General features: G+C 41.3%; 2 protein-coding genes across 2 annotated transcripts in view; both read right to left on the bottom strand.

Annotated features, from left to right (window-relative positions):
- Positions 1–709: 709 nt before the first annotated feature.
- On the bottom strand, positions 710–9012 carry LOC137870392 (uncharacterized). The gene is made up of 10 exons (XM_068707606.1): positions 8934–9012; positions 6321–8087; positions 5389–5494; positions 4677–4824; positions 4426–4473; positions 4136–4213; positions 3588–3725; positions 2917–3000; positions 2462–2512; positions 710–2098 (listed from the first exon to the last, which is right to left on the bottom strand). The coding sequence occupies exons 2-10, from the start codon at positions 7774–7776 to the stop codon at positions 1979–1981; spliced, it is 2229 nt and encodes a 742-aa protein (XP_068563707.1). The 5' UTR covers positions 7777–8087; positions 8934–9012; the 3' UTR covers positions 710–1978.
- Positions 9013–11509: 2497 nt separating this feature from the next.
- The window catches only part of anos1b (anosmin 1b), a 39184-nt gene continuing 23473 nt past the window's right edge, over positions 11510–27220 (bottom strand). The window contains exons 5-15 of the mRNA XM_068707147.1: positions 26326–26510; positions 24376–24505; positions 21475–21568; positions 20712–20940; positions 16951–17089; positions 15376–15603; positions 14653–14747; positions 13580–13742; positions 13140–13372; positions 12613–12753; positions 11510–12424 (exon numbers count right to left, since the gene is read on the bottom strand). Coding sequence (XP_068563248.1) covers positions 12613–12753; positions 13140–13372; positions 13580–13742; positions 14653–14747; positions 15376–15603; positions 16951–17089; positions 20712–20940; positions 21475–21568; positions 24376–24505; positions 26326–26510 — 1637 coding nt within the window. The 3' untranslated portion in view covers positions 11510–12424. The remainder of the gene's footprint in view (positions 12425–12612; positions 12754–13139; positions 13373–13579; positions 13743–14652; positions 14748–15375; positions 15604–16950; positions 17090–20711; positions 20941–21474; positions 21569–24375; positions 24506–26325; positions 26511–27220) is intronic.

The following is a 27220-nucleotide window of genomic DNA, read 5'->3' as shown; positions in this document are numbered from 1 at the left end:
TTTCCAAAAAATCACATTTGATTCATGATTTATCAAAGGGGGGCAATTAATTTTTCACATAGGGCCAAGTAGGTTTGGATAGCTTTTCTCCCTTAATAAAAGAAATCATCATTTGAAAACTGCATATTGTATTTACTCGGGTTATCTTTGTCTAATATTAAAATTTGTTTGATGATCTGAAACATTTAAGTGTGACAAATATGCAAAAAAATAAGAAACCCGGAAGGGGGCAAATACTTTTTCACAGCACTGTAGATATCTGGGAAGATAAATTGGTTAGAAGCTGGGGATATTTTGGGGGGGAAATAAACCTCAAATAAAGCTGCAAGCAGCATTGATCGGGCCCTTGCACCTTCACGCACGTCCAGAGTACTGGCAGAACTCTTTTTGACACGGCCATGCATTTCTGTGACCATCAGAAACTGCGTGCACGAGTTAGATGGTATTTCCTAAGTGGACCAGCAGCATAGCCGGGTCATTTTGCCAGGTCTTAAGCCTCAAGTGTTTTGAGTGTAGCTCCGAATACAGTAACATTTTAAAAATAGGTCCTTTGCTCCAACTACGTCGATGCTGGGGCCTAATTAGCAATACAAGTACAGCTTAAAAGACATCCTGAAACTATATATTGTTGCCTTTATGTTTCAGCATTTCTGTGATTTTGTTATTCACACCATTGCACTAGTCATTCAAAACCACTTCAGACAAAAGCTCATTCCCAGCAGCATAGGCCTTTTTAATAACAATAAAAACAGTCAAGAAACAACTGTGGTTTTTAGCCAAAGCAAGCATGTACAGTAGTAGGCCAGTGAAAGTACAATACAATCTGTAAATACATATAACTGAATATAACAATAAAATCTAGGTTGGACAGAAGATTTAATCAAAATAACTGAGGTCCACTTGTTTCTCTGTTAAGAGCCCACTAGAACTACGACTGTGTTGATGCGTCCATCTGAAGGAGGAGGCCTCGATAATACGAAATGAAACGGTAATATTCACATCAGCAGCTGCTGTACAGCCTAATGTGAATTTTACAAACCAGCATTGAGTTTTCAACTGAAATTGATGGGTCATACACTGGCCTCGGGTGAAAAGGAAGGAAAATGAGTGATCACAACAAAAGAAAAGGGCAGAAAATAATGTGCTGGAAAAACTGGAATTTTAATAAAAAATTATTTGGATTATGGTTTCAAAAAGTTGATACATTGGAAAAAAAAAAAAAAATCCCTGTTTCAAGCCACAGCCAAAATGTGCCATTAGCCGGTACGGTGCAGAGTCTGCACCCTGCGAGGCAGTCAGGAAGAATATGTGATCAGTACATTCAGTTGATATTCTAGACTCTTCAATGGATAGGCCTCTAACTGTGCAAACGTCTGTAGTCCATGCCAAACCTTCAAGTTTTAAGTGAACAGTTGGTCCACTGAATCAAAACAACTTTATTAAACATGTTAGAAAACACGCATTTAAAATGTAGGTGTGACGCTGCTGTAGAGTCCAGCATAAAATAAACAGTTAATAATGTTGTTCCGGATAAAATGGCCATCTGGGATGTAAGGCCACTCCATTTGGGATGAGAGATCCGTGTCATTGGGCGAGGCTGGTCCAAGTCAGAGCTCCCTTGTGTCCATTTTGGTTGAAATCCACTGGGAAAGGTAAAAGTAGAACGCAAAAACATCCTGATGGGTACAGGTCCAGCATTTCTGTGGGTCAGTAGGGGGCCACGTCAGTAGTTCCTTGCAAGTAAAAATCTGTTTAGCCACAGACTTAGTTATTGAACTCCAAAAGTCACCAAAAGTCTAAAAGAGCATCTGCTCTGCTGTCAAACAGGAAGAGTGGCAGTTAAGAGCTCCCTGGAGAACAAAGGGTCGCGTTGTGTTAGCTTATGTGACAGACTGTCAGTAACACAGGCCATCTGACAGACTTGGACAGACTGTCTCGTATTACGAGGCGAGCTGCAGTGAGTGAACGCGGCCATTATTCAGTCCTTCAAATCGCTGAGGTGACAGTCACACAGCTCCTTGTGGATTCTCTTGCGGATACGCGGCATGTCCTCCTGACTGAACAGAAGAGGCTGCTTCACAGAGAGACAACGGCAGTACTGACAGACCAAGAGAGAGAAAAAAAAAAATAAACAGTGAGGGGAAAATTATCCATAACCACAGTTAGATTACCATATTAAAAGGTGAACAATGACAGAAGCTTCTCTCCGGTGTCTTTCGATGACTGAGCAATGATCAAACGTGTGCAGAAACCTGGGGCAGGAAAGACATGCTGGAGACACAGCTATGTTTAATACATTTTTCTCCCAGGAAAAAAAAAAAATGGATAAAGCAGCACGCACGCACACACACACACACACACACACACACACACACACACACACACACACACACACACACACACACACACACGAACAAAGGACAGGAGGACAGGAGGACAGTGTGAAAGAAAAATGCCTCACCTCAAGGACAAAAACTCCACAGTCGCTGTCGTTTTTCTGCTGAGGAATACCCTGAGGGGGCAACAAGTCACAGTCATTAAGATGGCAAAAGATGTCACACTCAGTTACTGAATAGGGGCTGAATAGTTGATGTCTCAATATGTATAAGACAGTGATTATGAAACAGTTACTGGGGGAAAACTGAATAATGCTACACAAACTTGATGTATTGTTTAGGACTCATTTGCTAATCAAATGTAACTCTGACTCCAGCAACAACATTAAAAACAACAAAGAAATTGTTTACTCATTCGCATGAACAAACAACATTTTCAGTGTCCTGCAGATATGTTAGAATTATCTTGGCGTTATTGTAATTTTACATTGTGTTGCTGAGTCTTCCGCTCATCATAATTAACTTGGCAATAATGAGGAGGCTTCGCCTTTTGAGGATTACAGTCAGGGTTTAGAGTTACCTTGATGATGGTAATCTTCCAGCCTTTCTGGAAAGCTGCCTGTTGCTTCTCTCTGGCTTCAGACTGAAGATACTTCATGATGTTCTGACAGACAGACAGACAGACAGAGAGAGAGAAAGAGAGAGACTGAGTTATGTTGAGTAAAGAATGCAAAGGAATAGCAACCATGTCCGTTGGCCACTGTGAGGCAGTATTTGTTAGATTTTATGGATGTTCAGTACTTTCAACAAACTTTAATTTCAATTCAGATTGTAATTAGATGTCCTTTGCACAAACATTCGAATAGTTTTAAAGGAGAACAGACAACAAGAACAAGAAAGTGGAGGGTAATGAGGACTTCTCAGTCTATTTAAGCAAATGGTGAGAATATGAGCAAAATGTCTGCTTTGGTGTCAGTAATTAGTTTTTCACACATTAATCTACTAATTCACTGTCAAAGTACAATCTGCTTCTTTACAGCCTCATGATGAAAAACCTGGACTATCTGACGTTACCACCAACAAACTGAGGAAACAAGTATTCATCTCATCGAGTCTCTCGCCAGGAATTTATGTTCAAATAATTTATCAGAGCAGAGAAGCCGGATTACTGACGATCTTGTTTGTTCCGCAGAGATTCAAAATCACCCCAATAAGAACTATAAAGACATCAACATGCACAGAGGGCCTCACATCTGTGGTGTGTCTGAAGACGATGCCTTGGCTGTCGTAGTAACTGATGGTTTTGGTCGCCATGGTGACTGTGATGAGAGACCAGTGGATTTCTAAATGGATGGGAAATAGCAGCAGCCACTTGGAGAACAGGTCAACCTGAAATAAACACACACACACACACACACACACACACACACACACACACACACACACACACCTTAGATATCCAAGACGCAACATATTGCACGTGTCTACTACTGTCAGATGATTGGGCAATACTTCCAAGAGTCAAACTACAGGACCAACAGGGTTTTCACCTTTTTTGTTCATTGCACGGCTAACATTGAGGTGATTTCATGAATTACTGAACGTACTTCACATACTTTGTGTAGTTAGTTAATTTAATTTAGACTGTGGTTGCCAACAGTGGCAATGACTCCACAAAAAAAAATGGTTGACAAGCCCAGACTCTGAAAGGCAAAGTAAGAAAAAAGGAAATAAAATAGTGACATTAAAGTTCAACTAATACTATCAAAACAAGTGAAAAATGGCTTCTTCCCCCTTACTTTTTTAGTCCATCTCTTCACACCATCATAACCTTTGGCAACCAGCTGCTTGTGGAAAAAGCTGTTGAAAAAATGAACCTGAGAGAGAAATAATAAAAATGCATTAACACATTACACAGTCAACACTTCATGTTCACATCTATTTAATAAAATCATCAAATTTAAATATTATCACAAGTCTTAAAAAAAATATTCTCCTCACTCCTACAGTGAGCCCGTTTTATATTTCATAAGTTATATATCCTTTTGCTATATTTTCCACATACAAACACACCCTTACCCTTACTTACCTTGTGTTGTGTCGCCTCCATGATGAGTTCTCCATACATGTTGATAATCTGAGCAGACAGAAAAACAGAAAAAGATTCAATGTAAGACTGTCCAACACCACCAAAACAAAAAAATGTGATCTTTCTTTTCATTATTGCTGAATTCGACTTTTAAAGTGACTTGTGTTAGAGGGCCGCACGGGGCATGAAGAAGAGTGATGATGGCAAAAACGTAAAATTCTGTAGCTGTACGAGACTTCATCCTTCTTCACCTGGTCATTAAGCCAGTTCTGTTCCTCCAGCGTGCCAAGGTCCTCCAGGCCCAGGGTGTGTTTGTTATACGACACCATGAAGCCCGCGATAGGAGCAGAGGCCAGCCCCGTCCTGTACCGAGCCATCTCCCTTTTAATGTCCAGCCCCCTAAAACAAAAACAAAGGGCAACATGCAATAGAGTTTTTATGCAATCCTCTGAAGTATTCATTATACTTTCATGGACATTTAAAAGAATATGGGTTCAGATAAAGAAAGAAATGCCACAACATCAGAGATTAAAAATAATATTCCAAAAAAGGAAGGTTACAAGTTGAGACTGCTTCTAAACAGTCTTCTGAATGCCGTTTTAACATTAAAATAATCTGACGACTGGACTGATTTAATGTACAATAACATGATGACATGCTAAGATCATGAAAGCTCATACTTATTGTAAATAACACACGTCATGTTGATCATAACAGCAGAAATTCCCAGCACACAGTAAATGATGAATTTCATGCGTCATTGTGTTTTATTCGTGTTTCAGCGTCCTGTTTATGTTATATGGCAACTGCTGCTTGCATAAACTCTTTCATCTATATCATTGTGTGATTGACGCTTAATGCTGAAGCATCTGATAAACCCTCAAGCAGATTTTGTGTGTGTGTGTGTGTGTGTGTGTGTGTGTGTGTGTGTGTGTGTGTGTGTGTGTGTGTGTGTGCACTTACTTGCTGCTGAGGTCAGAGTTGCCTTTCTTCTTCAGGTATTCCAGGACATCGCTCTCAGTGAGAGGAATGAAACTGCCGTACTTCATGTAGAAGCTCTCCAGAAAATCTGAAAGAGAGGAAATCACTATTACTGAATCCTATGATCGATCAGCTAATAATAACATAAACAAGTTATTGTTTGGAACAGTTTTGTTTTCTCTGATGTTAAAACCCAACTCCACGAAACAAATTCTGAATCCATTGCTTACAATAATAGAATTGTCTGCTTGTGCATTAATAAGTTCAAGCAGGTGTTACACTTTTATGAATTTAACTCAATATACACGCTGCTGATATTTGAAACTCCTTTACCACTCGTCACTGAAACAGTTTCGGCTTGTTTGTGTCAAAGCTGCAGTCCTGTTTATTCACTTGCAAACATGAGTGATGCCAACAACATGCTTTCCCAGAACAAAAACATCAAACCTTATTCTAAGAGGACTGAACTATGCGAGCTGTCTTTTGAAATTGTAAGAGACAAAAATGCAACCCTTATTTCTTATGTGCAGATGTCCAATTTTGTTCACCCATGTGGAAATCTTGGCGAATCAGGGTTGATCTTAAATCAGGGCTGTTATGAAAACTAAAATATCTCTTGGCTTTCTGGACAGTTTTTTTGTAATGTACTTGATGACAAACAAAACATGTCAGCGAATATGCGAATCAGCTTAGAAATAGCCTCGACTACACATACATTTAGGTCTTGCCCATATAATTCAGACCTTATTTCGCAAATATCCCATAAAAGTTAAACATTTCACGGACGAGGCCACATGTTTTACGAATGTCTTGTGACAGAAAAGGCACCGTCCTCAGCACTTCCTTTAGTTTCTGTGTAAAAAGCTCAATGATTTACCGTGCTTCATCTCAACAGAACCGAGAACACATCTTACCGTGGATCATATCAGTAAGCTGCTCCAGCCTCTCCTTGTTCTGCTTCTCTACATCCAGCTCTTGTCCTTTTGTTTTTTCCGACACCTCTTCCATCCCCACCCTCACCCAGGTTCCAGGCTGACAGTACAGCCTGTGGTCTCTTAATGCCCAGCTGTACTGCATGCTGAGCACTGCAATCGGGCCCCGGAATGGAGGAGCAACCACAGCTGGATGAGAAGTTTCCACCTCCATGAGAGTGGAGCAGTGGTCAGTATTTGCTGGTGTGGGGACATTTACGTTGGACAGAGTTACTGGTACAGACATCGAGTCTGTTCTGTCGGGAGTCTTGTCCACCAGCATATCAGAGTCCAGGTCCTGGGCAGAGCCTGACTGTCGGGAGACAGAAAGTAGCCCATTGGCCATTTCCCTCACCATCGTGTTACCGTCCTTCGTATCCTCTTCAGGTTCAGTGTCACTCAGGTTTACTGTGTCTCCATTTCCACATGAAGATTTAACTGAGCTGGGGTCAGTCTGCCCTCCATGGTCCATATCTGCATCTTTGTTCTGCCTCTGCACAAACACTAATGGAGTCAGGGCATCCATTTTAGAACTGATGACAACTCCACCTAAACCTCCCCTCTTTATTCCACCTTCTACATCCATGTGTGATGCTGACATAGCTCCCACCATTCCCCTCCCTCTAAATACTGGTGCTCCCCTGCCTGCTATTCCCGACAATATCATCTCCACACCTCCTTTACCCCCTGACCCTTCTATCAACATGTCCTCCATTTTCTGCGCATCCCTTTTCTCTGGAGCAACATAGTTCCTTATTGGTTCATCCAGCAGGGAGACTGCAACTGGCTGAGCAACATCCGTTTGTGACTGTGTATCAGTCACAACTAGAGTCTTTTGCACCTTCTCATAGCCGTCATCTTCATCCTCAGCTTCCTCCACATTCTCCGTGGTCAAATCGAAACACCTGATACGTGTCAGCTGGCCCTCAACTTTCCTTTTTGGGGTGTCTCTGAGGTCCCTTCCGGCCCCCCTCCCTCTCGCTCTCCCCCTCCCTCTGCCCAAGGTTCTGACATTGTGTCCTGTACTGTTGGGGCCACAGCAGTCACAGGCTTTAGGAGTCCTCTTCCTGCCTGACGTACGGCCATTGACTTGGCCCCGAGTAGTGGTAGGTGTCTCTGTGGAGGACCAGGCTGACGCTCGGCTCGAGTTAGTAGTAAGTGCTTTTGCTGAGGTGGGGGGCTCAGCTTCAACAGGAGTTAGAGTAGAGGGCTGGGTCAAGACCGAGTTGGAGGTAAGGTCTGTGGTGAGGAGTTTGGCAGGGGTCAGGTCCTGATCTGTAGTATTCCCATGGGGAGGCACAAGAGGAGGAGCTGCTTGAGGAGGAGGTGCTGTAGCAGGAACAGTTAAATGAGGTGATGCTGATGTGTTCACTGGGGATGCAGAGCCGCTGTGAACCATGACGTCCTCCTTTGGCTCTTCAACCCCATCCCCAACACCCCCCTCTCCACAGGCTTTACTTCTCCTTCCTATTGATCCTCTGAATATTACGTGGTGTGTTTTGTTCCTTCCTTGGTTTTTATCCTGACGCTTCCCTCCAGGAATTCTTCTGCAAAGTACTTTTGCTGTGTCGTTGTTTTCAATGCTGTGTTGTTTTCAAGCCTTTCCCTCCAGAGGTCACTGACTTGACAACAGACTAGAACATGTCAGATATACGGTGTTCCTCAGTGATGGGTAGACTCTGAATGTAACAGTAACTCCACCATGGTCCCCTAATTAGCACATGGAGAGAGAATAAGAGCCAATGAAAGAAATGTTAGCAAGCGCATCTCATTTAGCTGTAGAATTAAATATTTGCAGTGTAAACGTGCAAGGCAGGACTCATTTAAAATGAATCTATTCCTCTTTCAATAGGAGATAATTATTTAATGCATGAGCCAATTGGAAAACTGAAGTAACAGTGATATCTTCAATTAACAGGTGGATTGCTGCTAATTTGTTTTAGCTTGCAACTAACTCCTTTTTGCACAATATAATGTCTAACGTTAGACAACAAGTACGTTACTTAACTGACTGATGTGCCATATCATCAGTTTTGCATAGAACAGTTATTTAGTTTAGAAGCAACAGTCGTAGTTAGATGATGTTAGCAACATTGCAGCGAGAATTCTTGAGCTGCAAATATTCAGTGTACGCAGAGCATCATGAGCATCTTTGCCAAACTATGTTAAAATCCCCTCAATCATTTAAGTTAAGAAGTTTAATAAAAACGAACGTTACGTTACCTCATGTAGTGCGACATTGGCCACCGCAGCTGCTAAATCATGGCGAAATATATTTAAGAATATAACGTACAATCCCATCATTTGATTTAGAATCGCAGAATTGTACAAAGTTTTGAATCACTTAGTAATTCCCTTGAAGCTAGCTAAGGTAGCTAAGAGCAACCAAAACACAGGCGTAAACACAAAGCACCGACTACACATTTCCTCCATTTTCAGTAGGAAGTTGGAGGCGTCTAAAGACAAAAGCGATGCTGCGAATCAGTGTTTGAGGTAATATGGAATATAAGCAAAAAAGCATGAGGGAAAGTGGAAACAAACATAATCATACACTACCTTGTCTATGAAATAACAAACTGAGTTTCATCTGTCCACAATTTGAAGATACAACAATTCAAGCTGTCGTCGCTCGTTGATTGCGTCACGGCGTCGGTCTCCGCAAGCGTCGGCTGCGTTCGGATGCTCTCCCCAAGTAACCTTCAAATTCCTCTTCTTATCTTCCTACCTCGACTGTCTACCCATAAAATATTACACCAACGTTTCTTAAATGTTAACTTCATAAGAGACAGAAAGAGGATCTACAGCAATAAACTCCTGTTAACATTTTTCTTTTTCAATTTGTTTGTTAGGCATTTCATGTAAATTAATCTGTGTTGCCATATCATATACATTACATTACATTACAGTCATTTAGCAGACGCTTTTATCCAAAGCGACTTACAATAAGTGCATTCAACATTGGTAATCAAAAGAACTACTAGTCACCAGAAGTCATAAGTACATTTCCTTTTCCAAACAAGCATCTAAGAGCATGAAGCAGAGCATAACTCAGAGCCAAAGTACAGTGCAGAAACAAGAAAAACAGTTAGTGCTATAAGTAGTACGAATACAATAAGTGCAACAAGCTAGTATGAAAACAATAAGCGCTAAGTGGAAGGCTCAGGGTAGCACTTCCTGAAGAGGTGGGTTTTCAGCCTGCGCCGAAAGATGGGCAGCGACTCCGCTGTCCTGACGTCAGTGGGAAGTTCATTCCACCACTGTGGGGCCAGGACAGAAAACAGCCGTGACCGGGTCGATCGGCCGCCAGGACCTCTGAGCGACGGGGCGACCAATCGCCCCGAGGCAGCAGAGCGAAGTGGTCGGGCGGGGGTGTAAGGCTTGACCATGGCCTGGAGATAGGAAGGAGCTGTTCCTTTCACTGCCCTGTAGGCTAGCACCAGAGTCTTAAACTGGATGCAAGCTCTTACAGGTAGCCAGTGTAGAGAACGGAGAAAGGAAGTTGTGTGGGAGAACTTGGGGCGATTGAACACCAGGAGAGCTGCAGCTTTCTGGACAAGCTCCAGAGGTCTGATGGCCGACGCCGGGGCTCCGGCGAGTAGAGAGTTGCAGTAGTCCAGGCGGGTGATGACAAGAGCCTGGATGAGAACCTGCGCCGTTTCGTCAGTCAGGAAGGGACGAATCCTCCTGATGTTGTAGAGCAGGAATCTGCAGGAGCGTGTAACGGATGAAATGTTTGCCGAGAATGACAGTTGGTCATCCAGGGTCACACCCAGGTTCCTCGCAGTCCGAGTTGGCGTCACCACGGTATCATCAATGGTGATGGACAGGTCCCGGTGCGGGCAACCCTTCCCTGGGAGGAACAGTAGCTCAGTTTTGTCTAGGTTGAGCTTGAGGTGGTGTGTCGTCATCCACTTCGAGATGTCAGCCAAACACGCAGCGATGCGCGTCTCCACTTGGGTGTCACCGGGGGGAAATGACAAGACCAGCTGGGTGTCATCTGCATAACAATGGTAGGAGAAGTCATGCGAGCGAATAACAGAACCCAGAGATGTTGTGTAGAGCGAGAAGAGAAGGGGGCCCAGGACTGACCCTTGCGGAACCCCCATAGTCAGCATGCGTGGTTCCGACACGGCCCCCCTCCAGGTCACCTGGTAGGATCGACCCGTCAGGTAGGATGCAAACAGGGAGAGTGCAGAGCCTGAGACGCCCATCCCCTCGAGGGATGAGAGGAGGATTTGATGGTTCACAGTGTCAAACGCCACAGACAAGTCCAGGAGAATCAGGACAGAGGAGAGAGAGTTCGCTCTCGCGGCGTGAAGCGACTCTGTCACCGCAAGGAGGGCCGTCTCTGTCGAGTGACCCACTTTGAACCCGGACTGGTGGGGGTCCAAAAGGCTGTTTTGGTGGAGATAGGAAGACAGTTGGTTAAAGACAGCACGTTCAAGTGTTTTGGATAGAAAGGGTAGAAGAGAAACCGGTCTGAAGTTCTTGACATCAGAGGGGTCAAGTGATGGTTTCTTCAGAAGGGGGGTGACTGTGGCGGTCTTGAAGGCCGTGGGAAAGCATCCTGAAACAAGAGATGTGTTGATGAGGTGGGTGAGGAAAGGAAGGAGTTCAGTCGCAATAGACTGAAGAAGAGGGGAAGGGATCGGGTCAAGGGAGCACGTGGTGGGGCGGTTAGATGTAACAAGGTTGAGGACCTCGTTAGGGAAGAGAGGAGCCAGAAAGGGTAAGATGGGGCGTGGAGATGGGAGGGAGAGCTGTGGGGGCAGGATTGGACAGGGAGAGAGGGGCTGAGAGAAGGAGGATCTGATATCGTTTACCTTCTTGTCAAAGAAGTTGGCGAAATCATCAGGGAGAAGGGAGGAAGTAGGAGGAGGGGGTGGGGGTTGGAGGAGTGAAGTGAAAGTTTCAAAGAGTTTTTTAGGATTGGAAGCAGAGGTTCCAATCCAAATACAAGGAAATAGTGGCTAGTAGAAGGATAACGATTGTAATTCTAATTTTGAATACTTTATAATTATATATAATGCAAAATATAATACAAACTGGTATTATTATGGTATAATCCCTGTTATCATAATTTCTAACCCACAGATCAACGACAACACACAATGTATCTTGGTAATATTTAATTACAAAAATCTAAGACAGGAAAACAATAAATAAAACTAATGGTCAAAAAGTAAAGGAATTAAGTACAACATTATCAACAGTTAAATGTCCAAAAATGGTTACATAGTGAGAATATTAACACGATAATTACTGGTTGCTTGACACCAGTAGTTTCCAACCATTTCAAAGTAATGCCATGACTTTAGCAAAACAAAGAAATATCTACCACATGAATATCTATATTAACTATGTAAAAATGTCATATTGTAGTGAAATGAGTATACCATAATGCAAAGTAATGTTGCAAAAGGACAAACATGTATTAAACAAGCAAATTCAAAGAGATTTAAGTGAAACATTTGCTTTTTTAAACATATGAACAAAATATTAAAATATATTTCAGCTTACTTCAAGGCTTCACCAACTCAGCCCATTTATTATTCAAAAAATAATGCAGCAGATTATGCATTAAAATGAACACAGTCAGTCTGTTGCTATACATTTCTATTTGTACATATGGTCAGTGCTATATCATTCTCTACTTGCATGATCAAAAACAAAAGGCATTATAAGTTTCCTCACAAGTGTCATTTGGCTCCAGTGATGTCAGATGATTAGAAATGACCTGATTGGTCCCATTTAATCACCAAACATACAGATGCAGTCATGCTTTTCACATACATCTCCCACATTGCTGTGGCAATAATGCCAATCAGAATCATTTTGATAATGCTGCAGCTTTAATAAAAAAATTGAAAAAATATGGTTTAAGGATACACGTTTTAGACTAACTGTAAGTACTTAGTGCTTTATTAAACTGGCATCATGCACAGGTAAAGCTATTTTTTTTACAATTTGTACAACATTTTGTTGGAGAAGTTGATGTTTGTGAAGAGGAGCTTGGTGCAGCACGGTGACAGCTGTGGAGTTTGGGCCTAGAAGAGATGATCGGTAAGTTTAAGTGGACAAAAGATGAAGGGTGTTATCCTTCCATAGAAACATATTCTCAAAACACTACATTATAAACATATTTTTTCATGTAGAGGGAAGAAAGAGTGACTATTAGTTGTTAACACACCTACATACACTAAAAACAAGTGTGTTTCTGTGAAATCAACATTACCTAAAGTGAGGCATTGATAGCTGGAGTATGTATGGTCTTGGAGACTGAGGCGCCGTTGCTGCCCTCTGCTGTTAGCACCTGTAGCTGCAGCTGGTAAACACTGTCAGCCTGAAGACCATGAACTGTCACCAACCGCTGAGACTGGGGAGGATGAAGCAGGGTAAGTTCAGAGTATCACCAACAAAAATATCACCAGACATATCCTTTATTGCACAATATGTAAATGCTCTGTCATGATGGTCCTTTTTTTTAATTACTTTCCATTCTTTTAATGCTGACACTTCCTCTTTTAAGTATAAACTAAACAGAAAGAAAAAGGAACTTATACAAAAATACATGACTCATCATCCCTACTGAAAAGGCACGCACACGCACACGCACACGCACGCACACACACACACACACACACACACACACACACACACACACACACACACACACACACACACTCATATTTCTAAGGCATTTTTCGTTCTGCTGCTGGCAAAACATAAAGCTGTCACCGTAGACCTGTCTTTGTGTCTCACCGGTGCGATTGTCTGTGTCTGGGAGATAAGTGTGTCTTCGTGTCCTTCTGTTGCCATGGTAACCCCTGATTGCAGTGTCCAAGTGAATTGGAACCCCTCCACAGCTGCCGGGTCCAGTGCATGATGGGATATCCTCCAGCGGAGCTTCATGAGCAGGGTGCCATTGACTTGTTGAAAGTCAGCCGTCAGTCGTTCCGGACGCAGTACCACCTTCCTGCTGGCCAGGAGGCGCTCTGACACAAACAAAAGACACAACACATGTCCTTCATCTATGACACAACACATGTCCTTCATCTATGACACAACACTCTTTAACATTTAGTCTCCATAGATTTAATACGACTACAGTTTGAACATTGTGATAAGTTATTTGAAGTGCATTTAACAAGCTTTTTGTGTGTATGTAAAATAAGGTTATTTAGTATAATATCTAGTCTTACCCTCAGTGCTGCAGGTCAAAGCTTTGCCTCCTCTGACCCTGATGGAGGAGCAAGTCGGGGTCGTAACCCAGGCAACAGCCTCGGACCCTTGGTCAGCCTTCATCACCACGGCGACCCGGTACTTACAGGCAAACAGCAAGCCTGTGATGGTGTGATGGGTGCCCTGGAGAGAGAACATAAAAAAAAAGAGTGTTTAAACTGCACACAGCTGGTTGTTAAAACTGACATATTACAAGGTTCCTTAAAATATACACATTACCTCTACTTTTGTTTCTAAACCTGTCTTACATAAGCTGCTTGTTAGCTCCATGGTAAAATAAACACTACAGTTTGAAGTGGCACTTTGCAGCTTGGCAGCTTCAAATGGTGAGGAATGGCCTAACTGTTTGAAGAAAGCTGAACTTCAATGAACAGAAATCAAGCTCTGTGACCTCAGCAAATTGCACACAGCACTCTGATATTTATCAAGCCACTGCGTCTGTGATCATTTAAGATGAGAGGTTGACACCAGGACAACAGTGGGTCAAGATCTAATGTTGGTGAGGCCAGTTTTCTTTTCGCAGATATCGAGTGCACTGTATACATTCAATAAAGGTTTTCTTTTAAAATGCCCCTTTATTGCAGCTTCACTTTGGGATTTGGGTTGAAAATAGCTGCATTTTTAAGACGTTGGTGATTAAATTTGGATTTAAAGTAGATTTTGTTTTGCCTACGATAATTTTGGTGACATTTAATTCTGCAAATAACTTTCCTATAGAGCATTCTCATTCAAACCTCTCCCTATATTTCATTCTTTTACATTTAAATATAAGATAATTCAGCCAGGGGTTTGACAGACTCATGGTAAAAGTGATGTTAGGCAGAGACAGAGACAGATGATGGCAGAGAGACAAAGTTACACACAGACAGGATCAGAGCATTCCAGACTGATCGAAGTTATGGTGCAGATATCTGCTCTCTGATACACACATATACACAAAAAGGCACAACAACAATGCTCACAAAGAAACAAGACACCTATACACAATTTCACGAACACAGAGATGCATAAAACTCAGCCAGGGTAGTTATACCTGCACAGTTGTTGTTCTCTCTGTGCTTGTAACATTAGTACTGCAAGTATGTGGACGCCACCGCAAAATGTATGGACCAGGATGTCTCTGCCTGCCTGTGAAGCAAAAGAAAGACAGACAGACAGACACTACATAAGAAAGTGTTTATCTTGTGTTTATTTTCATGAATTTGACTGTTTGAAAACGAAGACAAATATGACACGATGAATCTAATACACGTTCTACTATTCTCTACATTTCTCTTTTACATTTACTCCTTTTACCAATTTCTGGTACAACATTGTATTTGTATTTTGTCTTTATTCTTGATTAACAATCATTTTTGTTCTATCTCTTCTCTGAAGATAAATATTTTTGCAATATCTGCATCTCAAGCCTCAGTATATGTAGAGTACATTGCCATGGTCACTGAAAATCACTGATTCTGATCGGCTGGAAGGTGTGGATTCATTTTTAGTAGCCGGACAGTTAAACTACATTGCGCATGTGTTCGATTGCACTTCTAAATCAATGTGCCTGTGGTAAAGACTGCAACAATGAGCCTTAGCCTCAAGAACTTATTTGAGGGTTATTTGAGTGTAATAGTAGTAGCTGCTCAGCAAGAGCCAGGCTATTTAACTAGAAATGTATCACAGGAGGACAGAGAGGACTTTTAAAAAAACGTTGAATACAATTCATTTGTTTTGCATCCTTCTTTTGTCTTCTACTGTGTTTTCAACCCACCCAGGTGAGGCCACTTCCAGAACACCTTGACCTGCAGCTGGTCATCATGGTAATGAGGGGCAGCGACCTCCAGGCGCAGGTTGAGAGGGTTAAGGGGGGATTCAGGGTGAGGCAGAGAGGAGGAGAGGGGGAGGTCAGAGGAAGAAGGGGAGGAGGATGAGAGGGAGGGAGAGGAGGGAAGAGATGAGGAAGATGAGGAAGACGGGAGCTCGTTGGAGAAGTCTTCACCTTTGGTGGAGAAGAGAGGAGAGGAAATAATGTTACAAATTCAAACTTTGGCTGATTTGACGGTAGGTAAAAATATTTTGAACATCAAGCTCATAAATATCTGACATATTTCTTGCACATTTTCACAATAAACCTTTGTTCAGAAACGTAAAACTTTGAATGCGGGGATGCTTTCCTAACCACTCTAAAGTAAGTATTATTTATTGAGTAACTGTTCTGAATACTTATAACTAGCTGCATTGAAAGAAATGACTGGATGTATGTAACCTGTTTTATAATACATGGAATTTATTAATGTATTATATTGTGCCAGGAATATCATAAACCAGTGACGAGAGTGCAGCTGGTAGCTAGCTTTCCTGTAATTCACTCACTCAGAAACACTAATTGGTTTTATCTGGCCTAACTGACCCGCATGAGGAAATACGTGGACGGTGTCAAATATTAATGCTGCTAAATTATAAATGGCAATATGTTCCATATTAAATTGTTGGTATGTGGTTTGATAATTGAGCTGCAGAAGGCTATAATCCTCTGCTGGGCTGACCGACAGGTCACCTATAAATACCTCTATTGCCTGTACGACCATTAACATCGCCACTTTCCACTGTATATGTGAGTTTAAACAGTGCAGCTGTAGGGAGACCAAATATGCTGACAACCAGTAAATTCAGGGGCTCTGAACAAACTACTTACTAACTAAAATAATTTACTCAATAATGCACGGCTCTGTTAACAAATGGCTGCTGTGGATTCTGCATGCAGTGTTTACTAATGGCATGACAAGTTAACGAAATGTTCAGAAATGTGTACTTGAGTGAGTCTCTATTTGGGGTTTGGTTGCTAGGAGAGTCCTTAAGTAACTGTATTGTTGAATCACAGTGACACAAACAGTACAGCTCCAGTTTACACTACTTGGGCAAGAAACCTAAGTCTAACTGAGCAAATCTGAGCCGTGCAGTTCCTTACTGTTTATTCCAACAAAAAAAATCTGTAAAAAATAAAAACTACTAGAGATTTGGGGCTTTCCTAAAAGTTATACATTTCTAGTGTTTTTACACGTGGCTATATTTATTTATCTATCTAAAGATAAGATGTTCATCCAAACTGCTGAGAGAGGCAATGGCATATATTCCATTAAGAATAATTCATCCTTGCACCATGTATAAAAGTCTTTACAACCACTGTAAAGCATATTAATAGTTAAAAGTTAGACAGAAAAATAATCAATAAATCACATTCTACTGAAATTGTCAAGAGAAAATGTAATATATATACAGCGGTATACAGTGTTAGTGACAAATATACAAAGTATACTGTGATGAGAAAGGTGGTTTATTTGTTTACCTGTATGAGTTATGGTGGAGAAGACAATTTGGGCTCTGTGACTTTTCAACCTCTTCTGACCCCAGTAGGCCACCGTCTGAACAGACAGGAAGTAGGAAGTCGCAGGCAGCAAACCCTGCAGCCACAGCTCACACTGTGCCTATAAACGCATTTAAGAATGGGAACAGAGAAGTTTTCTTAGCCTTTGGGAACGGTGGTTCTTGGCTAAATCTCAGTCTGTCCTAATTCACTTCCACTTGTTAGAATTTGACCAGGGTTTTATAGAGACAATGTCAAATGAAACATAAATAGCTCTGATGAACCTGTGTCCTTGATTCAAAACACAACCTCAGGATCACCATTTTAGCCAGCAGTTACTGCCACCATCTTCATCATCCTTACTGTCATCACAATCCTCATCACCATCAGCCTAAGTGTTGTGTGTCAGTCTGCTGGGACTGACAGTCCAGACCTGTTCTGCATTACCCTGCTGTTTGACTGACAGCTCATTAACAGGCTCTTAGTCAATCAGGTCTGTCTGTCTGCATGGATTTCAGCTAGTCACAACAAAGAGATGCTTGGATGATAACAAGTGTGTGTCTATGTGTGTGTGTGTGTGCGCGCACACTTAAGACAGAATGAGACAAAAGCAAGTTAAAAGCAGTTTCTTGGTGACCTGCAGACAAAATGGGTTGAAGTATTTCCATTACGCTTAAGATAGACAAAACATATGGCCTGTACAGCTGTGTGTGTGTGTGTGTGTGTGTGTGTGTGTGTGTGTGTGTGTGTGTGTGTGTGTGTGTAAAACAGAGAGAGTGAGAGAAGCCTGGATTTCTATTTTGGTGCATAATGTCAGTGAACATTATACTGTATGTAAGAGGCTGATGTATATTTAAAAGCACTGATTCAGCAGAGGTTTTTCTATGTTTGAATACTTCCTCCAATTTCTCCTTTTACTTCAGGTTTAATGCTAAATCCCTCCAGTCCTGCATAAATTCCTGACCCACAGGATGCATGTTTTATACACATCTAGGTAAAGTATCATCATGTGCTAATGGAGAGGAAAACAACATTGGGTCTTTATATAATATGAAAACTAATTCACACAGAAATATTATTCTGGTCCCTACCTACCTGTTGTGATGCTGCTGTCCATGTGTGTGTGTGTGTGTGTGTGTGTGTGTGTGTGTGTGTGTGTGTGTGTGTGTGTGTGTATGTACATGTAGCTGCAAGTAGGAAACACTAGTAAGGGGGGCCTCATTTAAATTCCAGGCGCCCCAGCCAAGCAGAACAGAGGAGCAGACTAGAGATAAATGGCTCCACCAGGCTCAGTCTGGGATCGCCATCACTACTTAGGATAGCTAGGTCCATATGAGCGTGCTTGCATTCAAACCTCCAAACTCTGATGTTTATGTTTTGGATTATTTTGTCTCTACTCTTGAAGTGAATTCTCTTATTAGAGTTGAACAGTTAAGAGGGTCTAAAGCGGATGGATCCTGTGCAAAGAGTACACTAATTTAAGGAAAAAATGTTCAGTCCCTACACAGGCAATCACAACTGTTGCGTCAAAGCTGTAATATCGGTGCTGTTTACTGTGATTATGGGTACTTTGGCGCTGCTGACTAGACTTGGTTGCATTGTGAACATATTACATCACCATCACGCCTATAATCATGATAGTAAAATCCACCCTCTTGACTGTTATAAAAGCATTACATATAATTTCAGAAATACAGCAAGAAACCTATTGTATTTCTAAAGAAGTTACTCTTTGAATTGAGCAACAACGAGACAGCTATGGTTCAGTCTCTTTGTCTAATGTGTGTTATCACATACACATGCTGTGCTAGCAGCTACAGTAATGAATAATCATCTAGACATCAGTCATATAACCCAACCTCTGCACAGATCTCATGCTTTACTTCTATGATAACTGAACACTCACTCACGAAGGCCCTCGTGCTGTAATGACTAGCATGTTGTCAGTACATTCCCAGATGCTTTAACTTGAGTTAAACATGTTATCCAAATGCAGGAAAGCCACTTCTCTCTGTTGTCAGTCACTCTACATGGCTAAGTTGTCATGTCATTTCAACGCTGTGAACCCCTACCTGCATGTTGTCATAGTACTCTAACAAAGTTAAGACCCATAAAGATAATGGGATGTCTGTCTGAAGACAATATTGCATTTTCAGATCCACAAGGAACATGTGCACAAATTGTTATAAATTTCAAGGTGAATATGTCAAAATCAAAATGTAAAATAATAAATAAAAAAAGTAAAATATCATGAAACGTAACACATCTAAAAACTTGAATTATCGTTAAAAAGTCAAATCAACTTTGGTGGGATGTAAGTTTCAAGTTTTAAGAATGCAAAACAATATGCACCGAATTTTTCCTTATTATATGAATCCAAATGCTTAATTGAGATGTCTCAGCAGTTCCACTATGCCTCCACCTAATTCTCATTTGTAGACTTTTTTACTGGCTACAGGTGGTTCAGCAGGACATTCTTTAATTTGAGGTAATCTGTTCCTATGGTGTGTGTTGTTTTCCTATTTAATTGTGTGGTGCTGAACCTCAAACGTACACGACATACAAGTTGCTATTGTTATATGAAATCAGTTATTCCAATTCGCACCACCACTGGCATACAGTAGCTGTTTACAGAGCCTGCTCCGCTTGAGCACTGCAGAGACCTGTAAAATCAGAACCAAGAGAAAACAAGGAATGTATGTGTGTGTGTGTGTGTGTGTGTGTGTGTGTGTGTGTGTGTGTGTGTGTGTGTGTGTGTGTGTGTTTGGTGCATGGGTTTACAGACCTTGTAAAATCTCTCAGGTGCAGCTATATAGATCTTATGCATGCGGTGTGTTCGTGTGCGTGTGCTTTTAATGTATTCTTTGAAAGGACTCATTTGGATTTAAACCTACAAACTGAAGTGTGTTTGAAGAATGGAGACATTTTGCCCGTTTCTCACTTCAAAGGGCTGTTTTAGGGTTAAAACATGGTTTTAGGGTGAACAAAACATTTCGATATGTTGCTTGATATTATTTGCTTATTCGCTTTCTTGCCAAGAATGAACTGAGAAGAGCTCTTTTCTTGGCCTGCAGTCTTATTGTCACTGTGAGGTTGCCAGAAGACCAGTGGAGACAACACAAAGTCAATGGTCCTGGCCAAGAAATAGTCCAGCACATAACCCTCCATGAAACCACAATGTGGTATTTTTACACTTTTGATTTTAGGACAAATTTACAAATGAGACATAACTTGTTGAATAGTGAGCTTTAGAGGTGCCGGTAGGCAGATTTTCTTACCTTTTGACGTGGCCAAGCAAGTTTCCACCTGCTTCCAATCTTTAAGATAAGCTAACGGTCTCCTGGCTGTGGCTTCATATTTATCATACAGACATGAGAATGGCATTAATCTTCTCATCTAACACTTGGCAAGAAAGTAAATATGCATATAACTGTTTCTTTAAGGTTAAACTTGGTTTCATGGGCTGGGTAAGCAGGTTTGTTGGTCCCTAGAAGTATAGAAGTAGAAATATGTGTGCATGTGTGGAAGCACTTTGACAATGTGCAAAGAAGTAGCACATAATATTTATGGGATATTATGTACATCATATAATCAATGTGGTCATACATGTGTGTATCTGATGGGAATAGATTGCACAGAAAGGAGAAAATAAATAAATTGAGATAAAAATAAATAAATAAACATACTTAAATCACTATATAATCTCAGTTAGTTTGATAACATTTATAAAAATGTTTCCTTACCCCATGAGTCAGTCTGCTGTTGCTTTCCTTTTTACCCTGTTCTGGTGTGCGTGAGTGTGTAGGTCGTGTGAGCACATTTTTGTGCACTGTGTGCGTGTGTGTGTGTTTGTGCGCTGTGTGTGCTTGTCGAGACATCCAGGTGATTCTGTAGTTGTGGACAGGCAGGTCTGCCTCTCTGGGGGGCTCCCAACTTAAAAACACCGCCACTGTGACGCCACCGCCCCCCGACCTGAGGAGAGACAGCAACAAGTCATCAAACACCACCACAACATGGATGGAAACAAATGTGAGGTAATAAAGTAGACAGAGTAAAGTTTATAAGTAAATGTTTCCTCATAAGTTCCATTGATTGCCTGTAAAATAGATGCAACAACTTAATGTTGGGTTTCCTATCTTTCTATCGTTTTATGTATGTGCACACAATTTATCATTATGTCAAACAGAAGCTACAATTTAAGTCTTCACCTCTGTTATTAAATGTTTTATTGGAATATTCCTGCTAACCTAAGACATGGTCTGAACTTTACCTGACCTTGTTTAGAATTACAGCACACAAATAGAAGACGCTGCAATATATGATTGGAAGAAGGTCGGGGATGAACTGTAATTTGCATGCAGCTATGCCATCAGACATCTACGTGACCACATTTTATGACTGACTGCCCACAACGGTAGCCTGCAGTCCTGAAAGGATGCATAGCTACTAATCCAGCAGGGAAACATTAATCTATCTGATCATATTTCAGCTATTGAGATGAGATACCTTTCCGTGAGCTGGGTGTCTGGTTGTGAAGACGTCCAGTCTAGAGTTTGGTTGCTCACTCTGACGTTTATTGGAGGTTCTGGAGGTGAAGGGTCTGCAGTGAGAGAGAGAAATGCTGTCAAGAGAGAAATGGCAGAAATGATCATCAAAATAATAATAGTTGTTGGCACTTCTGTCAGCCCTGGGTAGTGCCTGCATGTCAGAGCTTCTTTCATGGGGATTTGGGAGGTAGACAGTCGGAAGGCATTGTTTAGAGAGACTACAGTAAATAAATCACAATTAAACTGTAAAAGAGGAGAAGACATCCCCTGTGAAAATTACACCCTGAACCTGTTTGTCCCAACTGTTTCTAACATCCAATACCAGGTCATCTACAGCCTCAATGGCGAGGAAGCATATATGGAGCTTTAGTGAAGACTAATTGGGGTTAACGTCATGATTCCTACAAAGCAGATGCCGTTCACCAGCTTGACTGAATTGTCTAATAACTCAATGCTTAATTTGTTTCAGTGCAGCAAAATAGAGAAGCCATTCTGGGGGTCAAAAGGAGAATTTCCTCTTCCTCTTAGTCTTATTCAAGTCTGCAAAGCCAATTAGATTTACAGCATCAAAGGTGAGCGATACTGGAGAACCCTGAAGCTGCCCTTTTCAGTAGCTACCACAATACAAACTAAAGACGACCTCCACTAGTCACTGTTTGCCTCCAAGATTAAATCCTGAGGTTGCTGCTCTTTCAACACTGGCTCTGTATCTCATTAGAAACTCAAACCCCAATCCTGTATTTGATTAAAACAACTAAATGTATCTGATTAGAACTACATCCCCCGTGGCAGGCCTCCCACAGGCTTCGGGCTGTGCTCAGCTGACCCAGATGCAGAGATCAAAGTTAAGGCAGCGTAGCAGGTCTGCTAGACCTGGCCTGTGTGTGTGCGTGTGTGTGTGTGTGTGTGTGTGTGTGTGTGTGTGTGTGTGTGTGTGGTTTGTCTTTGGAATAAGCAGGATGTATCTCAATGCCAGAAGTAGATCAGAACCAAAACACACAAGGCCTTTTTCACTGTGTATTTCTTTTTCAATCAGTGGATTTCAGTCAATTGTTTCATAAGACGAAGACATCAAGATGAGTTTTCTGAACCAGACATTCCCTAGTAATTACTGCTGGCAGGTACTGTGCAACCCTAATATCTGAACAAATAGGAAAGGGGATTTGAAAATGCCGATTCTCTCTCTGGTTAGCATCAGGTCACTCCAACCATCCTGAAATCTGCAAACGTCCTGATTTGTGACCCCTGACCTCCAGCCCTTGACTAATCAGACCACTGGACTGGAAACACAAGACTCTGACTCCTTTGAATGTTGAAGTGTGTGTCTTTAACCTTTAACTCTGGCCCTCAAAATACACACACATACAAGGGCACCCACCCAAACACACACACAGTGTCTCAGAGAATTAATTCAATATTTTGGGGTATAAGCTTGCTTGCTTTCTTCAGAATTAGATAAGCAGATCGATACCATGCTAATTTCTGTCTATTATATGTGACGCTATAGCCAACAGCCAGTTAGCTTAGCATAAAGACTGGAAACAGGGGGAAACAGATAGCCTGGCTCTGTCAAAATCCACCAACCACTACCTCTAAAGCTCAATCCATACATAAGAAAGCACCCAGTCTGCTGTTTTGAGTTTTGGTGTACATGTCAGCATGGTAACGTTACTGCCATTTGTGATCTTCTAGTAGAACACAAGAAAATACATTCCTCTTCAAGACACTAAATATTGTTCATAATTTGTGTTGATAAATCCAATTCTTTCACGTTTTTTTCAGGGATGTAGTGGTTTGTATGCACCGTCACTGGGTTGAAATAGATTTCTATTTCCTGATTTCTTCTCTGTTTTCTTTACATTGTGGTTTGCTAAACATGACACTGCTTCCAGATAGACACATAAGTTATACCCTTATTCCTCCATTCGTAAAAGTAAAAAATACACACTGGCTTATATGCAGGCAAAGAAGTGTAATCATATATAATGGACAGACATGAGAATCTACTCATCTAACTCTCAGCAAGAAAGCAAATAAGAGTATTTCCCAAATGTCCCATTAATTATTGCTTTAATATGTTGATGGGCAAGTTTCAGTACAACATGGACAGCTTGTATATTCTCTTAACTTTATTACATGAGGAATTCTACTATTTGGTGTTTTGTTGAAAGTGGTGGAAAATGCTATCTCAGACACCTCTTTATAATCTCCCATAAGAGCTCAACTGATAAAGAACCTTTTTCCAAAGCTCGGTCCAACCTGAAGTCATTATTCAAATGCAGACAAGCTTTAGCCAATCATGGCAGGGGATTCATATCCCTAGCCAATCCTGGCGCAACACCAATCTGACCTAAGCCTGCTAAGCATTAGAGCTAAGACCTCCTACAGTGTGTGTGTGTGTGTGTGTGTGTGTGTGTGTGTGTGTGTGTGTGTGTGTGTCTTGTCTCACAGACCTGCAACAGGGATTTGGCACTAAACCAACTGAATGAGTATGCGTTGGCCTACTGTATACATGTGTGAATACGTGCATTTGAAATCGACTATTTTTTGTTTCCCGTCTTTGTTTTATGGACTGCCTGATAATTTCTGCTGGGTGTACTTTAACAATCAACTCTGAGTTAAAGGGAGAGAAAGGAGAAGACAGGAAATGTCCCTGAGGTTCTGACTTTTCTTCAGAGAAGCAATATCAGCTTAAAATGACACAAATGGAACGCAAGAGCCTGTGTTTTGCTCAGTGTCTCGTGACAGAATATCAAAATTCAACAGATAAATTGGGGAAACATGCAGGAGGAATCATCATTCTCTATGGGACTCTCATAAAGAAAAAGAGAGCATGTGTTAAGACTTGTGTGTGTACTACCTTTACTGGAGATGTAGTGTTTGCTGGGTGTGGTGAAGCCTCTGCTGCCGTGGCTGTTGATGGCTGCTACTCTGAACTGGTACCAGCGCTGAGGTCTCAAATCTGACAGAACCACATCTTCAGAAAGTGTCTATAAATACAAACACATCACATATAACAATGACAACGTGCATGTCAGAGAAAGCCTTTAGTTCAACGCATTTTCATTAACTTTCTTCATCTAACAGATACAATTATACATGATTCATGACAGATTTAGAATTTTAAGAGTAACTTAACATCCCTTAAAAATGTTCATTTGCTGACCTCCAGTGGTTTAAATATTTAAAGGAATAGTTTTATATTTTGGGAAATATACAAAGTGTTTTTCTTGCTGAGAGTTTGAGAAGATTGGTACTACTCTCATGTCTGTGCTCGACTGTCCAGGCTACAGCCAGCTGCTGATTAGCTTAGCTTAGCTTAGCATATAGACTGGAAACAGGGGGAAACGGTTAACTGGCTCTGTCCAGCAGGCAGTAACAAAATCTGCCCACCAGCACCTCTAAAGCTAACTAACTAACAAGTTATCTCTCATTTGTAGAGAGTCTACTGGACTATTTCTTGGAAGTGACTGCACCCAGCTAAGAAATAGTGCAGATATTACACAAATGAGATGTAGTGTGTTAATTAGAGCTTCAGAGGTGTTGGTAGGCAGGTTTTCTCATCTTTGGACAGAACCATGCTAGCTGTTTTCATTTGTTTCCAGTCTTTGTGCTACACTAAGCCAACCAGCTGCTGGTGTTAGCTTTATATTCAGCATACAGACGTGAGAGCAGTGTAAATCTAACCATCTAACTCTCGGAAATGTACATTTATTTCCCAAAATGTCAAACTACTTTATTTTTTTCAACACTGAAAGAGTTGTTCTTTATGGAAATCACTATATTTTCACTATATTTTCTAAATCCTAAATATAACAAAAGTTTGCTTCAATTGAAGCCCACTTTGGGCACGTATGTTTCGCCATCTCTCACAAATCCACACTATATCTTCTTTCAAAAACATGACAGAGCCCTGTGTACTTTAAGACATACGTTTTACAAGTTAATGAGGTGGAAAGTCGGATTGGAATTCCATCTCATAATAGTGAAATTAAATGATTTGCCAGAATTATGGTTAAAATTGCTAAAGATTCACATGTTTTGTCTCCCTGACAGTGCAAATGTAATCAACTGCTTAAGATATACTGATCCACACACACACACACACACACACACACACACACACACACAGACACGCACACACACAGACAGACACGAGCTGCCATCTATTTAAGTCTATAATGAGCGTTCAGTCATTCAGAGTCAGCCGGTGGAACAACTGTGGCTGCCTGTGGTTCCTTTTTAAGCTCTGCTTATTTACCTAACCTCACACAGGCACACACACACACGGACGTACGGTGCACACACACACACTCACTCATACGCACACACAGACGTACGGTTTACCCTGGCAGAATAGGAGACTGGCTGGGTTGGAGAGGTTTAGACAGCAAGGCAGCAGACTGATGAGGTGGAAACAGAGTCTAACATCCATCTCCATAGTTGAGAAGTTTCATCATTCGAGGCAAATTGAGAGTTATGAGTTAAAGATATGTTACAAACTTTGTGGCGCTGTTCCACCGTTAAAGGCACAGGGAACAATTTGTATAGCTTCAATGACTCTTTCAATGACAGAATCAGTTAAGTGCCTTGTTGTTACATCAATGTACATGATGTAGCTTTCCTACATCAACTATTATTCCCAAAATAACGTAGAGATGGTGATATTAGCAGAATTGTCTCTTTAAATAATGAAAGATGACTCAAAATGTGAATTTCTTTATGATCGCAATATCTCAAACATTCTAATCCTCAATATAAAGACCCGGGTTGAAAGATGAGAGGGTGATGGCTACTGTACAGTAGTTACCATTGCAACAGTAGTCCATGGAGAGGCATGGTCTTCACTGGGATGAATCCCGACGTTCCAGCGTGACTGGAGCATGTAAACGACCGGCTCCACGCTGACATTGAACTTCGACACCCACACTACCTTCACGCATCCCTCTGAATCCTCCACGAAGCTTATCTCTCTGCGAGGCTTCAGAGGAACACCTGGGAATCATGGAATTGTTATTTAAAGGGGCAAAACAGGAAAGAAATGTACATAACATCAAATAACCCAAACTGATTGTGAGATTAATGGTCTGAGGATAAAAGTGTACAGGATGTTTAACATTTTTTACAGATTTTGTGATTGGTGGGACATGTAAATGAAATTACTTGACTATCAACATTGTGACACTATGGATACATACATGGACAAGTTTCACTGGATGTCTCAAACACCATCATATCTAATTACTGGAGAAAACACAGTATATAGTCAGTGCTTTTAAAACTGTTCAGTCACTTCATAAAAAATATGACAAAATTGGTAAAGCAAAATATGTCACCACTCAAACAATATTTTCTTTGTGTTTAAATATTATGGCAACCCAATCTTCGTCACGTCTGCATCTGAGGCAGTTTGCACTCCTGACTAGCTCAACGCAGACTTGAGCTGGAGCTTTTAACCACGGCGGGGCCATCTGGGACTTCAGATGCAGTCAAGCAGGCAATATTTAAGGATCTTTATTGCATTAAATTGTATTCCTTTCATTTAGCTGACACTTTTAACCAAAGCAACTCACAATAAGTACATTTAAACACCATAGGAACAAGAGCTAGATGTCATTAAATATTGGAAGGGCATCCCTCCCAAAGAAACAACAAAGCACAACAAAGCACAGTTGGCCAATGACAGCACTCAGCTAACAGAGATC

Source organism: Cebidichthys violaceus, unplaced genomic scaffold (genome assembly GCF_023349555.1).
Source record: "Cebidichthys violaceus isolate CVI_PGR_0920_01 unplaced genomic scaffold, fCebVio1.0.p SCAF_13, whole genome shotgun sequence".
NCBI lineage: Eukaryota > Metazoa > Chordata > Actinopteri > Perciformes > Stichaeidae > Cebidichthys > Cebidichthys violaceus.
This window is presented reverse-complemented; position numbering and strand designations above follow the sequence as displayed.

What these genes read in the sequence shown, in the direction of transcription:
- LOC137870392 (XM_068707606.1), bottom strand. Translation starts at nt 7,776, where the DNA reads ATGGTTCACAGCGGCTCTGCATCCCCAGTGAACACATCAGCATCACCT. An exon ending in GCTTACTGATATGATCCACG is followed by an intron (nt 5,495 to 6,320) that starts GTAAGATGTGTT and finishes CCTCTCTTTCAG; the next exon opens with ATTTTCTGGAGAGCTTCTAC. An exon ending in TGAAGAGATGGACTAAAAAA is followed by an intron (nt 3,726 to 4,135) that starts GTAAGGGGGAAG and finishes TGTTTATTTCAG; the next exon opens with GTTGACCTGTTCTCCAAGTG.